Raw genomic sequence first — 14564 nt, forward strand, 5'->3', positions numbered from 1 at the left:
AATGCAAAAATAATAATAATAATAATAATAATAATAATAATAATAAAAAATAATAATAATAATAATAATAATAATAATAATAAACGCGTAAAACACAAACACAAACACTACATTAAAAGCTACATTATCATATTCATTTTATATCTCGGTGCATAAAAAAAAAAATAAGAAAAAAATTAAATACTGTGAAGACACTATTATCCTTAACTATAAGAATACGAAAGTACAAAAAATCAATTAAGAATAAAAAGTCTAATGGAATACCGCACATTTTACTTTTTTTTTATATATAAAAAGATGAAAATTAACTAAAATTAAACTCAACAATAATAATATCCAATAACTACTTAGACAAAGAAAAACAAAAACTAGTGAGCAATCCCACTATAACAATTATTACTCCCAATTAAAAAAATTATAAATTTTTGTTGATTTCGTACTTTTTGTTTGTAGGTACGTTTTATAATTAAGATTTCGTTTTCAACGCTTGATTATTAATATAAAATAACAACGCAAAATATGAGAAATACACACTTTCACAAAAATTGATTTAGTAATTATTATAATTCTAGTATAAGTAATTATGTATAATAAATGTATAATTAGGACAAAAAATATTGTAAACCTGTACACGTACTAAAATATTTTTGAGTTCGAATAAATAGAAATGAACGAAAAATAAAAGATAAACAACTTAAATAATATATTTTTAGGTAGGTATTTTTTCTCAAATAATACAGGTTAAAAAAATATGGTGCGAGTATCCGTACATTAAGTGGCGAAAAAAAAAATAGGAGACTCGGAATCCGAAATTTGACTAGCAAAGTCCCATGGAAAGGAACGATTCAACAAATCAGAGCAGATACTTTGATGTAATAACAAAAATATTAAAATTAAAACAATTAAACAAAATTAAAATTAATTTAGTTTAAAGGCATGTTGGTAAGAAAACTATCCTGGGATTTCAGTACATTTTAATGAATACAAAAATAATAACAAAAATAAGTAAGTTTCGCGCACTAAAGAGGACAAAGACACTCGCTAGCCTAATTATTTTTTTTTCATCTACTACTTTTTAAAAGTTATGTATAATAATAATTAATTCACATAATAATAATACAAAATAACAGTCCTTAAGTTACAAATTACAAGTCTCAGAATTTCAATCTAACCTCTGGTTACAATAAAATATGTATTTAAAAAAAACATCCAAAGAATAAAAACCCCGCGAAGTTAAAATATTAAAAACGTTAAAAGTTAGAGGTAAAAAACACAAAAAAAAAAAATCATAATAAAACAAACGTGTACTGTAGATGGTTTTTTTTTTGTTTTTTTTTTTTTAACTGACATATATTTTTTTGTGGGTTTTAAGTACTCAAAATGTAACAGGTTTACACTGTGAATTTGCTAAAATGAAACAATAATAATTTACTCAATTAATAAAAACATAATTATGTAACTGTACTCCTGACAGGCATTAAACGCTCAGGACATAATGATAATAAATGTATGTATATGTAATGTATATAATAAACGCGCACAAACCTGCGACATTTTTTTTTTTTTGCATAACAAAATAATGTGTGATGAGCAGTGGACACAAAGAGAGCGAACAACTTGTTTTTGGGTGGGTGGAGAAGAAAAAAAAATGTCAACAGATTATTTTCTTTGAAAAAAAAAAAAAATACCGTTGACATTAATTTTTTTTCATGGCGACACGATTTAATTTTTAGGAATGCTTAATAATGAGATCTACATTAACATCGGAGGTATTTGAATGTAACGGTAGATGTACAGCCGATAGTCCTTGCTGGCCAGCACGACGGAGCCGTCGTCCATGAGGGCGACGTCGAAGCACTGCGCGTGCTTGACCTTGGACTCGAGGGCGGACACCAGCTGGCCCTCCTGCGTGAATATGGTCAGATTGAAATTGTTGTGGTTGTCGGCGATGAGTATCTCGCCCGAGGCGTTTATGCCCACGCCGATTGGATAGTTGGTGATGCCCTGGCTGCCGATCTGCCGCAGGTACTGCCCCTCGTAGTTGAACACCTTGACGCAGTGGGCCCTGTTGTCGGATATAAATATCTCCTGTTTGTCATTGACCACCACGCCGTTGGGGAACTCTAGGTGCTTGGAGCACCCGAACTTGACCAGCACGTTGCCAGCTTGGTCAAAGATGATGACGCGCATCACCTTGCACTCGACCACCACGATGCGGCCCTTGTTGTCGACGGTGATGCCGCGTGGGTGCTGCAGAATGTTGGCGCCGAACTTGCGGACGAACTGCCCGTACTGGTTGTAGATCTGGATCTGGTGCGTGGGCGATCGCTCGGTGACGATTATATCACCGGACGGCTTGACCACGGCCACACGGTTCGGGTACAGCAGCTGCCCGTCCCGTTTGCCGCACTCGCCGAACTGGAACTTGAACCGGCCCTCCTTGTCGAATATCTGGATACGGTGGTTGTTGGTGTCCGCCACGATGATGTCGTTCTGCGCGTTCACTGCCACGCCACTGGGCTCGGTGAACTGGCCCTCCATGGCACCGAACTCGCCGAACTTGCAGTGGTAGATCATCTTGTGCCGCTTGATCTGCGACTTTGGCGGGAATATGGACGCGGTGAATAATTTGCTGGATAGGTCCAGTATGGAGTCATTGTTGTCGATGGTCAATGGGAAGTCTGCGCTGCCGTTCTGGAAAATGTCACCACTTCCGCCGTTGGACCACTTCTCGTACGGATTGATGCTGTTCATACCTCCACCGCCGCCGCCACCACCACCACCACCACCGTTGCCACCACCCATGCCATTGATGCCGTTCATGTTTCCGATGGCGTTCAAATTCAGGTCACCGATCGAGCTGGCCGAGAACGGTCCCAGGCTGTTGACGCTGTTGAACCGCTTGGATAGTATGTTGTTAGTGTCGTACTGGCCGGACGAAAGTGGGCTGGTGGACGTCAGTCCGTTGGAGTACGGACGTTCGATGATTCCTCCACCGTTACCGCCTCCTCCGTTTGAGCAGGTGACACCATTGTGCTGTTGTAGCAGGTCCGCGGGGACGCCACCGCCGTTCATGCATCCGTTGGAGATGATCGCCGAATTTCCGTTCATCAGCGACCCGTTTGTTGGGCGGGCGATCGGCGGCTGCTTGCCCGGCCCGATCACTCCCAACTCGGTGCTGGACCGTACGTACCCGAACGTGTTCCTCACGCCAACTTGTATGGCCTGGTAGTTAGACACAAATTCCAGGTCACAAATATTCTGCACGCTGTTATCAGGTTCGTAACTCATCAGCGACTGAAGCTTGGAGTCCAGCAGTTTCTTGAACAGCAGGCACTCGACAACGTTGGCGTTTTTAGTCAGACGGTCGACGAACTCGCCGGTCTGATAGATCTTATCCACTACCTCCAATCCCTTCTGCGACGCCTCGTTCAGCGTCAGCTGCTTGGCGCTGTACACGCTCTCCACCTCCTTGAGCAGCTCCTGTTTGCGCTCCTCGAGCATGGACCGGTAAAATGCGAATGTCTCGTTGATCTCGTTTTGTGCCTTGTGGTACTGCACTTGCAGCTTGTTGGATGTGTGTTCAATGTTCTTAACCATATTGCGGATGTCGGTCGCCTTAACCTTGCTCTCCTGCACTGTGCCATTGAGTATGTCCAGAAGCTTGACGCCAATGTCACTCAAGTGCTCCACGTCATGCATGCTGAACTGATGGTCACTGAGCGTGCACTCCTTGCACACGGGCACGTTGCACGTGCGGCAAAAATACTTCAGTGACTCGTTCTTGTGACGTGAGCAGAACACGACGCGGTCACCCACGCTGGTCGGTATGAACGCATTCTTCGTGTCGTCGCCGTTCTCGAACGTCAGACCGTGCAGACGGTGGTCTTCGAAACAGTTCATGAACTGGTGGGCCATCATGCAGTTTGCGCACAACGTTTGCTGACAGTCGTAACAGTATGCCACCACGTTTGTGTTGAGATTCTTGCAGCCCTTGCACACGCCCGCAAACTTGTCCGGGTTGACCTCGATCGAACCGTTAACAGTGAAGTCGGGCAACAGTCCGGATATTCCGCGGTTTGTTAGGATGCACTCCTGGTGACAGTTAGGACACGTGATCTTCTCCGGTTGATCCTGGTTATTCTCTAAGCAGGCGTGACAGAACGTATGTAGACAAGGAAGCACTCGAGGGTTTGAGAATATCTCATGGCACAACTGGCATTTGCGGGGACCAGTGTTGTTGCTAGTTCCACTGCCACCTGTGGACACGCCCGAGCCGCTGCTATCTGAGTCGGTTGGTGAGTGGCTGGATGACAACGATCTATTATAGTCCGGGCCGAATGTGTTGAATCCGGATAACGAATCTAGAGACGGCGTAGGAGAAGCCATCATTTAATCCAACGGGTTTAAATCTGTAACACATCAAAATCGACAGGTTAAATAAAATTATTATACTACTAAAATGAAAAGCGATAGATCTACCTAATTCTAATAATATTATATTTTCCCAAGTAATGTTGCGCTTGAGAGTAATCCGTCACATAATACAATTATTAAAAGCAACAAACACCAAAACAATAATAATATATACATCCGTTTTCAATTTATTTCGCTAGTTTATATCATATTATATATAGAATAAAGGTGGATAATATAAGGCCCAAGCGTTTGGTGTATTTCTAAATTTTCAAACTATGAGTCATTGCGACCGATAAATACATTGTCGGTGCGGGATTACCATGGTTACCGATGCCGCAGCATCGTCGGCACGATTCCACGGGGAGAAAACGCACACTTCCGCCATTGACCTCTCTGCCATCACCTGCGTCCACCCACCGACTGGCCCTAACTATGCAGCGCACGCGCATCCTATAGCTTTTGTGTTGACACTCAGTTCGTGACTACACACCGTCATAAGGGTCAATGAACCATAAACATTTCCGACCGTTAAACTTCTGATGTTGTTATAATAATAACAAACGTTTTACCGTTTAAACTTGTAAACAAAATTATTTAAGAAAATATTAGCACCGATATTTTAAATTTAGATAGTTTGTGAATTTAAATTTAAACAAAAAAAAAAAGAAACTAAAAATGTACCTATTAATAGGTAGTATAACTTATATTATATTATTTGTTATTTTATTTAGTGACATAAATACAAAAGGCCTTTAGGAGTTAATAATAATTAATAAATAAATAAATAAGTACAATAATTAGTGGTTATATTTCGGTACATTAACATAAAAAGCGGTCGAAATGTTTATCTTCCAAAAGAAAACATGGAATTCTTGACACCCCCAATGTTGGAGCATATTATATTATTAAAATCAAAAATTTAAGACTCGAACACCACTCGAGGTGGCCCGTTTGTTGGTTTTGCCGTTATTTTTCTGCTCCGCACAACAATAGCTTGAACAGTGAACACGTTTGTCAAGGGACAACAAAAAAATATAAACTGCTCACCTACCTGAGAGGAAATAATAAAATGTTGAAATAAAAAAAAATGCTTTTGTTAATACGTCGATTAACGTTATATAAGGATTAACATAATTTTTCGGACACACACATGACTGACATGGGTTTCTATACAAGTAAGAAAAACTATATGTACAAACTTGTACCGTCGTGTATGAGAACCAAACAATTTGTAGGGTAATGAGACCGCTTTTGGGTTTGTGTGGTGGTGAGGACGCGACGTATAAACACATAATATGGCGGGACTTGTGAGAAATAATGTGACAACGGGGGGGCCATCTTCTGAAAGGTGGTTCCCTTGTGCGCATTTTCCCCCTATCCTTTTATATTTATTAACTAAAAATATTTTAAATGGATCCACGCCCCGCAGATTTTTTATTAAGCGGTTTTATTGCTATTTTCCCTTCACTGCTAATTTTTGTTCTTTGAAAAACCTCCCTGTATCATATAGTTGTTCGCACGTCTTACAAATCCGATACGGCTGCTGTGTAGTGCTACCTCGATATATATATAATATATTTACCGGCCAAAACCCGTACGAATAATATTATTATTACTTTGGTTGGTGAGGGTGGTTCAAGAATAAAACGCATTATTATACGACGCAGCAATGCGGGGGCGAGAAATACGGTATTCTAGGGGTCGATCGCCTTCGTTTCCACGGCAACTAGTTGTTGCTCCAGCGTACGAGTACATAAAACTAAAACAATGGTATTACGTGCACGGTGTGCATACATCGTCTTCGTTTCACCGGATACCGAACATAATACAATGACAAGATGCGCATTTTCATACTATAGTAATATGCGTATGCGTAGCAAATTAAAAAAGACATTACATTTATATATGTTTAAATATATGCTGAGCGAAAATATTCAACGTTGTTCAAAAGAGACCTTTTTATTACGATTTTACAGATTTCCAATAATCTCAAGTACCTTTACCAATTATAATATTCATAAATCTTGCATTCACTTTGTGACAGAAGGGAATTTTATGTTTTTCGCCTAGAAATAACATTTAAAAACGTCAAATCTTCGGGACCAACGAAGCATATGCAGTAATAAATAATATAGCAAACACCCAATTTCACCACAAACATTTTTTTTACTGCGGGTGGTCTAAAATCTGAAGGCTTCTTCAATACGTTTTATAGCGACAACGAAGAAAAAAATACACACACATTTACAGGCACAATCGACCTTGGCAGTGTCTAGACGTTATATTCTTTTGGCTCCTCTAGTCCAGCTGCAATGTACAAAACGTGGGCGGGCGGTTATCCCCGCCCGGTTATCCCCGCACACATTATTATTTAGCAGTATAACTCGTTGTTCTTTGATTCTTTTTTATTATTGTTCTTTTTTATTGTTGTCTGGCGCGCGATTCTTGGAAAATCCTAACCTGCAGATAAACGGCACGTTCTCTTCGGCAATTAACTATGTGGGTACCTCATACAATATTATAGTGAACCAATATTCAACGACGACCGACATCATCACTACAGAATATAATTTTCATGAAAAAAAATTTAATTTGACGAGAGTACACTATTATATGATTTTTTATTTTAATGCTGCACAAGTCGGATCCGCATAATTTTGTAAGCAACAGGGAGAAACAACGTGGATTATTGATTCGCCTTGGGGGAGGACCTTGAGCCCGGGCGCTTGTGTGGACAACTGGGGTCGGCGACCGCAACTCATGACAAAAAAATAAACTTCCCGTTTCCCCTAAAAAAACACGGCAACGCGAATTGTTGAAGGGGGAATGAACAAAAAAAAATCAATTCGTACTTTTTTTAAATCAGAAAGTACGCAAACTCTGTCCACGCAATTCGCAAAATTATTGTTTTTACACACTATTATACGTTTAAAACTATCGAGGGCGGTTTGAGGAAAATAAAAACTACAATTATTTCGTTCGAATAGCCTCGGTCTGAGACCTATTATAACTCTAACGGCTGATGGGTAAGTGCTGGTTGTATATTAAAACCGTTGTCAAGTACACGCGATTGCGAAACGTTTCCGGTTTTATAACATAATATATCAGAAGTGATTTATTATATTTACGGTACAGAAATTTCGAAAAATTGGAAGCTTCAAGTTCGAAAAAATACATTTAATATAGCCTATTGGCGGAAGCATCAGGTGAAACCATGACTATACTGCCTCATCCTAATAGGGAGTAGCCACATTTCACAATTATTAATTTTTATATTAATTAATAATTATTATATTGACATTACTAATTAACCAGGATACTGAGCACATTATGTATATAGGTACACAGATCGTGACACTCGACAATCAATTTTCTCATTTTGTTTTATTATATTTTTGTTTAAGCTTTGACCCGAATTTTTGTTTTGTCTTCTTGGAAATCTATCACACCCTATTATCTTGAATACAATCAAAATAACGATATTATAATACTGTCATACTGCCATCTATGATGGGTAAAATAAAAAACAACTCCTCTGAACTGAGAATGAAGAAAACGTGGTGCGGCGGTGTGCCCGCTGGTAGTGGCGGCGCGGCGACGGAATACAGTGTGACCAACAGTGTTTGTCAGACACCACCTCCATACGAACCTTAACCTTGGTGCGCGTAAATGTTGCGGTAGGTCGAAAGTGAGAAAATTCGTACAGTATATACACAACGGCGAGTATGGTGTTGATCCGGTTTTACGCGTCGCGTTTACGCCAGCGGCTACACATAGATAACTTTGCTATAAATATTATATATAAATATATATTATGTAGGTACCTACATTAAATTATACATAATACCAAATTATATTGAATAACGTGTTATGGTAGTTGGGGGTCTTCGTTTACAAGCCGATACGATGAATCGTGTACACTGCACACACGTGGTCGTAATACACGGCAGCCGTGGCGTACGTGCAGACCGCGTGTGTGTTGAATACTGAATTTAAATGACCATTGCAGCGATATAATATTATACCTATATATTATATCGATATACCGTGCGCACGACCGGCTGTTGAAGCGAGTTGTTATAAGACGAGTTGGCGAAAACTTCACAATACCTACTATTATTTAATATAATTCGTTATAAAGTAACAAAACAATATTATTAACATAACGCCTTCCGCGTGGTCCCTTGCATAATCAGCTTGGTAAATGGTAATCGACACGATCGTCGTTGCGCGAAATAGTAACAACCCGTCAAACGCTCGGGTGAGAGCTTTTGAATATTATATTATTAACAATAATATTATGCGAGTGCAATACATACCTACTCCCATCGGAGAAAGTGCGTCGAAAAACAAAACGTTTAATAAGCGGCGGAGAGAAAAATAGAAGGATAAAACCTTTTTTCCCCTTTTGTTCCACCGTGGCGCCAAATGGAGAATACGACATACGAAAACCGCTGCCAAAACAACAACGCGGTAATTGTACGGGAAAAAAACACGCACACAAGTCTTTTGTCGGCAGCGGGTGCCGGAGCACCTGGCGGCGGCCGTGTTGGTCGGGCAAGCATAACAGTCACCTGCTCGGTCTTTTGTTGGGTTTCGCGCGGTGAAAGGCGGCGCGCAAACTTCGAAAAAACGGTTTCAGGGCGTCGGCCGGTATACTGCACGTTGTTTGGTCACAAAATAATAATAATAATAATGTAGAAAATGTGATTCAGGTCGTCCGCGTGTGTATGATAATAATAATATGATATATTTTATTTATTATACGCGACGTCGGTCGGCGTCCTCCCGATTACCGCCCAAAAGCTCGCTTGCGTTTTTGAAACTGCACCCCTACTAATATGATGTAGATAATTAATGATATTAAAACGATAATAATAACAGCGTAGATGCACGCGCGTTTTAAGACGGGGGACAAACGCACGCGCATATCCACGCTGCGCCGGTGTGGCGGGAGAAAATATTTACATGCGCGATAAATGGGGTTCAGATCCGGTCTGGTATAATATTATTATGATGTTACACAACGCACACGCGCACGCGCACGCATACAAACCGATGACCTAACACGGCCGAAAGCGTGTTCATAAAATAATAACGCACAGTATAAACGTATATTATATCCATTTCAGTAGAAAAACTCACATTATTTACTGCGCTCTGCGTGCTTATATATTATGCGAAACGACATCGTAAATTATTGACGTCTGACGATTGCGCGTCTAACAAACCGAACGCACCAGAAGATGTATATGATCGGCTTTAGGAAAGGTAGAGATAATTAACGACTGAAATTATTGCATAAATTGCGATCGCTTTACATTTGTTCGAGTACGGTCCGGCGCCACACGTCAATGTGCGCGAAATTAAGAACGAATTGGGTTACTGGGTCGTGTCGGGCGTATTTCGCGCGTCCGTTAAACAATCGCAAGTGTCCTCGTCAGCCGACCGTCGACACGTATGTCAAGGCCCCAAAAAACCACGCGAAATTCGGTGCAAAAACGAGGGAAAAAAGCATCTTCCAATGACATACGGAGCGATTATGCGGGGCGGATGCGAGGACGGTGCAAAATTATAATACAGAAGTGGAAATCGCAAAAATCCGACCGAGGTCGTCGTGAACGCGCGTCACATATTGTGCCGCGTTGACCACCACGAGGGCACGGCATTCCTGGAGGATATAAATTGTGGATATTGTAAACGCGATTTTTTGGTAGTCCAGCCGGGAAATGTCTAGACTCGCGTGGCGGACGGCCGAGCGTGTGCGAATTACCCAACCATATAACCAATATATTCCTCGTCGTCATAATGCGCCGTGTAAAGTATAATATTATTATTATTATGTTGCTACCAACCTTCGACGAACGATGATAATACAACATAACATGACCCATTGGCACAGATAAGTCTAGCGCGCGCACACAATATTATACATTCATACATAATAAGAATAATAATAATGATAATAAGACGCGCGCGCGATCGGACTACTTTCTAACAAAATACAAGTCGTCGCCTATGGTTACGTATTGTGTGTGGCGGCAACAACGACGGGCGTGTGCGCCGCACGACATAATATTATGTCTTTCCATTCGCCCAGATATAATAATAATAATATATTAAGATTTACAGAGTTGCGTGTGTGCCGTGTGGTGTGTATTTCTCGTGTGCATCACGACGACAACACTATACGGTTTCGTGGAAGAGAAAAAAATCGAAATTAAACGACGAAAAAAAAATGAGATTTCCGAAGAGCCATGCGATCGCCGGTCCGTGAAGGTCATCGTCGTCGAGGCGACAACAGCGTGAAAACACGCGTACCTACGGATACATGTTTGTGTGCACGCCGCGGCGGTGCGATCGACCGGGCCGGCGGCGGCAACTAGTGGGAAATCGTATATTAGTCACGCGAAGCGCAAGGTCTTCGGCCGGAAAACCGCGCCGCCCGGACCTGCTCGCCGCCGCCCAACGACAACGACGACTTTTCCTTTCTACAAGACGATCATAATACGCGTCCACCCTTCACGCGTCTTCAGCAGCCTTCACGGATCGCGTGTAATCCATCATCTTCGCGTCGTCGTCGACGTCTTAGTAATTATTATCATTCACCGCGGCGTTACCTGTTTAAAATATTACAAACCAGGGGATTCATTTATCATGAACAGCAATTATTTCAAAAACCAATAACGTTTTTCCAAAAAAAAAAAAAAAAAAACAATGATGTAACTTGTAATGAGTGCCTATCATTCAGGACGAGTGGTTTAAGTTAGAAGTATTTAAATTTATATGAGCGGAGTAGTAAAACGACATTTTGTGTAGTACCTACCACTTAAAATAAGGAATGAATAATGTTCATTGGGAAAAAAAAAAATGATCAAAATTGTTAACTTCAAAGAAATTAACTATAATTGTGTACAAAAAAAAAATATTTTTAATATCGTTTTTTAACGCAATAAACACTATCGCGGTGTGATATGATTATTTGTACAAGGTAAAGAACCAACCACCGTAGTTTATTGTATACATATGACGACGACGTCAATTTCGAAATTAAAACGCGCGCACGCGAAAAATATAATAATCGCAAATACGATTAATGTATTACGCGAGCAGTAGGTATAACGAGCGGAAGATTTGGGTCGTTCGAGAACGAGTTGCGAAAACGTTCCTACTATTGGACTACTCTGCGTGACGTAGTCACACGCCTCGAACGTATTATTTTATGCGAATCGGCCGCACTTCGTGACAATCCACACGAACGTTTAGATTATTATTATTTTTATATTTCTAAAATAATCCATCGACCGCTTCGTCGATATTACTGCCGGTGTACTGCTGCCCACGTAAGAAATCATCGCCGAAGACGACATAGTATGAATACTCATCATCACAATAACAGGCGCATTAAAAATACTTGTATGTCTATTAGAGGACCACGTCCAATATTGTTAGCTCGTGTCGAATTCAAAAAACGGACACGGCGACTACTACGGTGGTCGTCATCGAAGGACTCGTATAGGAGACGCGTGTAATAGTGTAATGGATAAAGGGAAACAATAAAAATGATGATGATAATAATAAAAATAATTAGATGATATTATTGTGTACATTGTGTATTCGCGACAACGCATTTCCGCCACGTGCTTGTTGCCGCATTGGTTCTCAAAATAAATGATATAACCATAGGTATAAGCAATAATTGCTGATTGAAAAGAAATTATAAATATTTTTGTATGTTGGGTGAGAGCAAGGGTGGTGGTGAGAATATTTATGTTTCTCGAACACACGCGTCGAAACAACAAACGGGGTCGACGTCGAGACGAAATGACGTAATCCGAAGCAAAATAAATGCCGTTCTCGTTATAAGTCATCCTCTCGGTCTCTCTCGTAAGTCTAAAAAAACCGCAGTCTATCGCAAATTTTTTTCGTCACATAACGGATTGCGCAATTCTCGTTTTTGGCACACACTACTCCATACTACTGCACCGTCGTCGCCTCTTCGTCCGGTTATTAAAATACAGTGTAACCGACGATAGTTGCACTATTCCCAATAATATAACATTTAATACCATAACAATAATAATAATATAATAATATAGTGAAAATGTCATAACCATGCGTCGCAAGAACGACGGATTGTTGTAGAGGTCGGAATAAAACCTAATCCGGCGCGTAATATCGTTATGCAATTTAATTTATATTAGTATATTATAATTTATAATGCGTACAATGGTATAATACTGAAGTCCCCCTTTACGGCGTGGGCGCAAATCATTATTATTATTATTATTATGATTGCACGACGAACAGAAAACTCATTTTGTAAATATGATTATTACAATATAATTATTATATTGAATAATGGTATTACTTTGCGACAACACACGCCGAGTAGTAGAAATACTGGTTGCGGCGGCCACTACCCTGGGCGGCGGTTAACGCCCGGGAAAAAAATAAAAGTGGTCCCGCCGCCCTACCACCGCTCATGCCTCATAGTGTGTTTACAGACAGCGTGCGAACACCACCAAGAAATAATAATAAAACCGGCGAGCGCGCGCACAGCACACCGCTGTGGTGGAACGCACATGATCGTCGTCGTCGTCTGTGGAAAGAAAAAATACGAACGAGCTGGAGTTTCGACATATTATTGTTATTGTGATAAATACCATGCGTGCGTGTATATTATTATGATAAACATATTTGATGTGTCGTAACCCGCGATCGCGATCGATGACGGTTAGTTGTACACTAAAACAAGTATAACAACAAACCAACGATATCTCGTCGGCCGTCGCGCTTCATTACGGAAAAACCGAAAAGTTTTCGAAATAATTCGAAAATGTAATATAATATTATGTTCTCATCGCTACAACAGTATATTATATACAACGCAGAAAGGATTTCGTTCGCGCGATCGTAAACCCGATATTATATTATTACTGTAAAGCCGTCCTTATTTTAATACATAATAATAATAATATTATGAGCATAATTTACGTAATTGCATACAACACACGCCGTCGAGTACCTATTGCTAATACGAGCGGGCGCACGCGCGTAGGAGTAAGTAACGAGAGTACGAGACAACACGCTCGGCTGGCCCGCCGGTGAGTCACACAGCGACTTACACACGCGCGCCCGTGTGATCTAAAGGAAAACAACAATCGCGTGTTAAACGAACGGAGGGTCGGCGGAGGGGTTAGATAATAATATTACATGTGCATCGGCGGAGTGTAATATATTAGCATAAATTTAAAACGCCGCCGTCACGAAAGTTTCCGACCCGGCTGGGCGACGACGACGGTTGAAAACTATAAACCTACCTACAGCTACAACTATAATCATTATATTATGGTATACTTCGGATGGGTGTGCGTGTGCGTGTGTGTGTGTGTGTGTCACCGGCCGGAAAAGAATATAAATAAACGAAATAAACCCAACAGGAGTAGACGGGACAGATAACTTTTAACGTATCCGGCGGGCAGGTCGGCTGGTAATCCAGATTAATTAGTCGAGCGAAACGTCCGAAGCCTAAGTACCGGCACTATAGATGGTTTTTACAGATAACGTCGACGACGGGAGGAAAATGCGTTCGTGTATTAGCGCACTACCGCCCGAGGATTGCGATAAAATGTGCACGTATTAGATTAGTGTTTGGGGGGACGTCGTCGTGTACGATTTTTTTTTTTTTAACTCAACAACTCGGGAAAACGAACAATTTTTGTGGAAAACACGCTACTACGTGATTAAACGTTCAGACAACAATTTTAAGTCATCGGGTGATGTCACTGAACGCCACACACACAAATCGCTATACATATTATTTAATGTTAATTAATAATTCTAAGTATAAAAACATATAAATAAATCATTGGTCGTGTGTGAATGGTTGAGCAATAATCATTAGTTTCTAGAAGACGAACGGAAATATGACGATAACACGATTGGTATTTCCAACAGAACAAAAAAAATGTATTTCTGAATACAGTACATATCGGTGACGAAAATAAAAAATAAATTCGACATAACCAAAAATGTTTACCAAGATTTTATGCAATAGATTCGATTTCACCAAAACGACGGTATTGCTACTACAACAGTGCGTACTAAACACACAACTCGAACGCCGTAGAAGATACATTTAC

General features: G+C 40.4%; 1 protein-coding gene across 3 annotated transcripts in view; it reads right to left on the reverse strand.

Annotated features, from left to right (window-relative positions):
- Positions 1-693: 693 nt before the first annotated feature.
- The window catches only part of LOC100166396 (brain tumor protein), a 72576-nt gene continuing 58705 nt past the window's right edge, over positions 694-14564 (reverse strand). For all 3 annotated transcript variants that reach the window (XM_029486697.1, XM_008184058.3, XM_003243932.4), the window contains exon 3: positions 694-4412. In XM_029486697.1, coding sequence (XP_029342557.1) covers positions 1753-4392 — 2640 coding nt within the window. In that variant the 5' untranslated portion in view covers positions 4393-4412 and the 3' untranslated portion in view covers positions 694-1752. The remainder of the gene's footprint in view (positions 4413-14564) is intronic.

This window comes from Acyrthosiphon pisum, chromosome A1 (genome assembly GCF_005508785.2).
Source record: "Acyrthosiphon pisum isolate AL4f chromosome A1, pea_aphid_22Mar2018_4r6ur, whole genome shotgun sequence".
NCBI classification, from domain to species: domain Eukaryota; kingdom Metazoa; phylum Arthropoda; class Insecta; order Hemiptera; family Aphididae; genus Acyrthosiphon; species Acyrthosiphon pisum.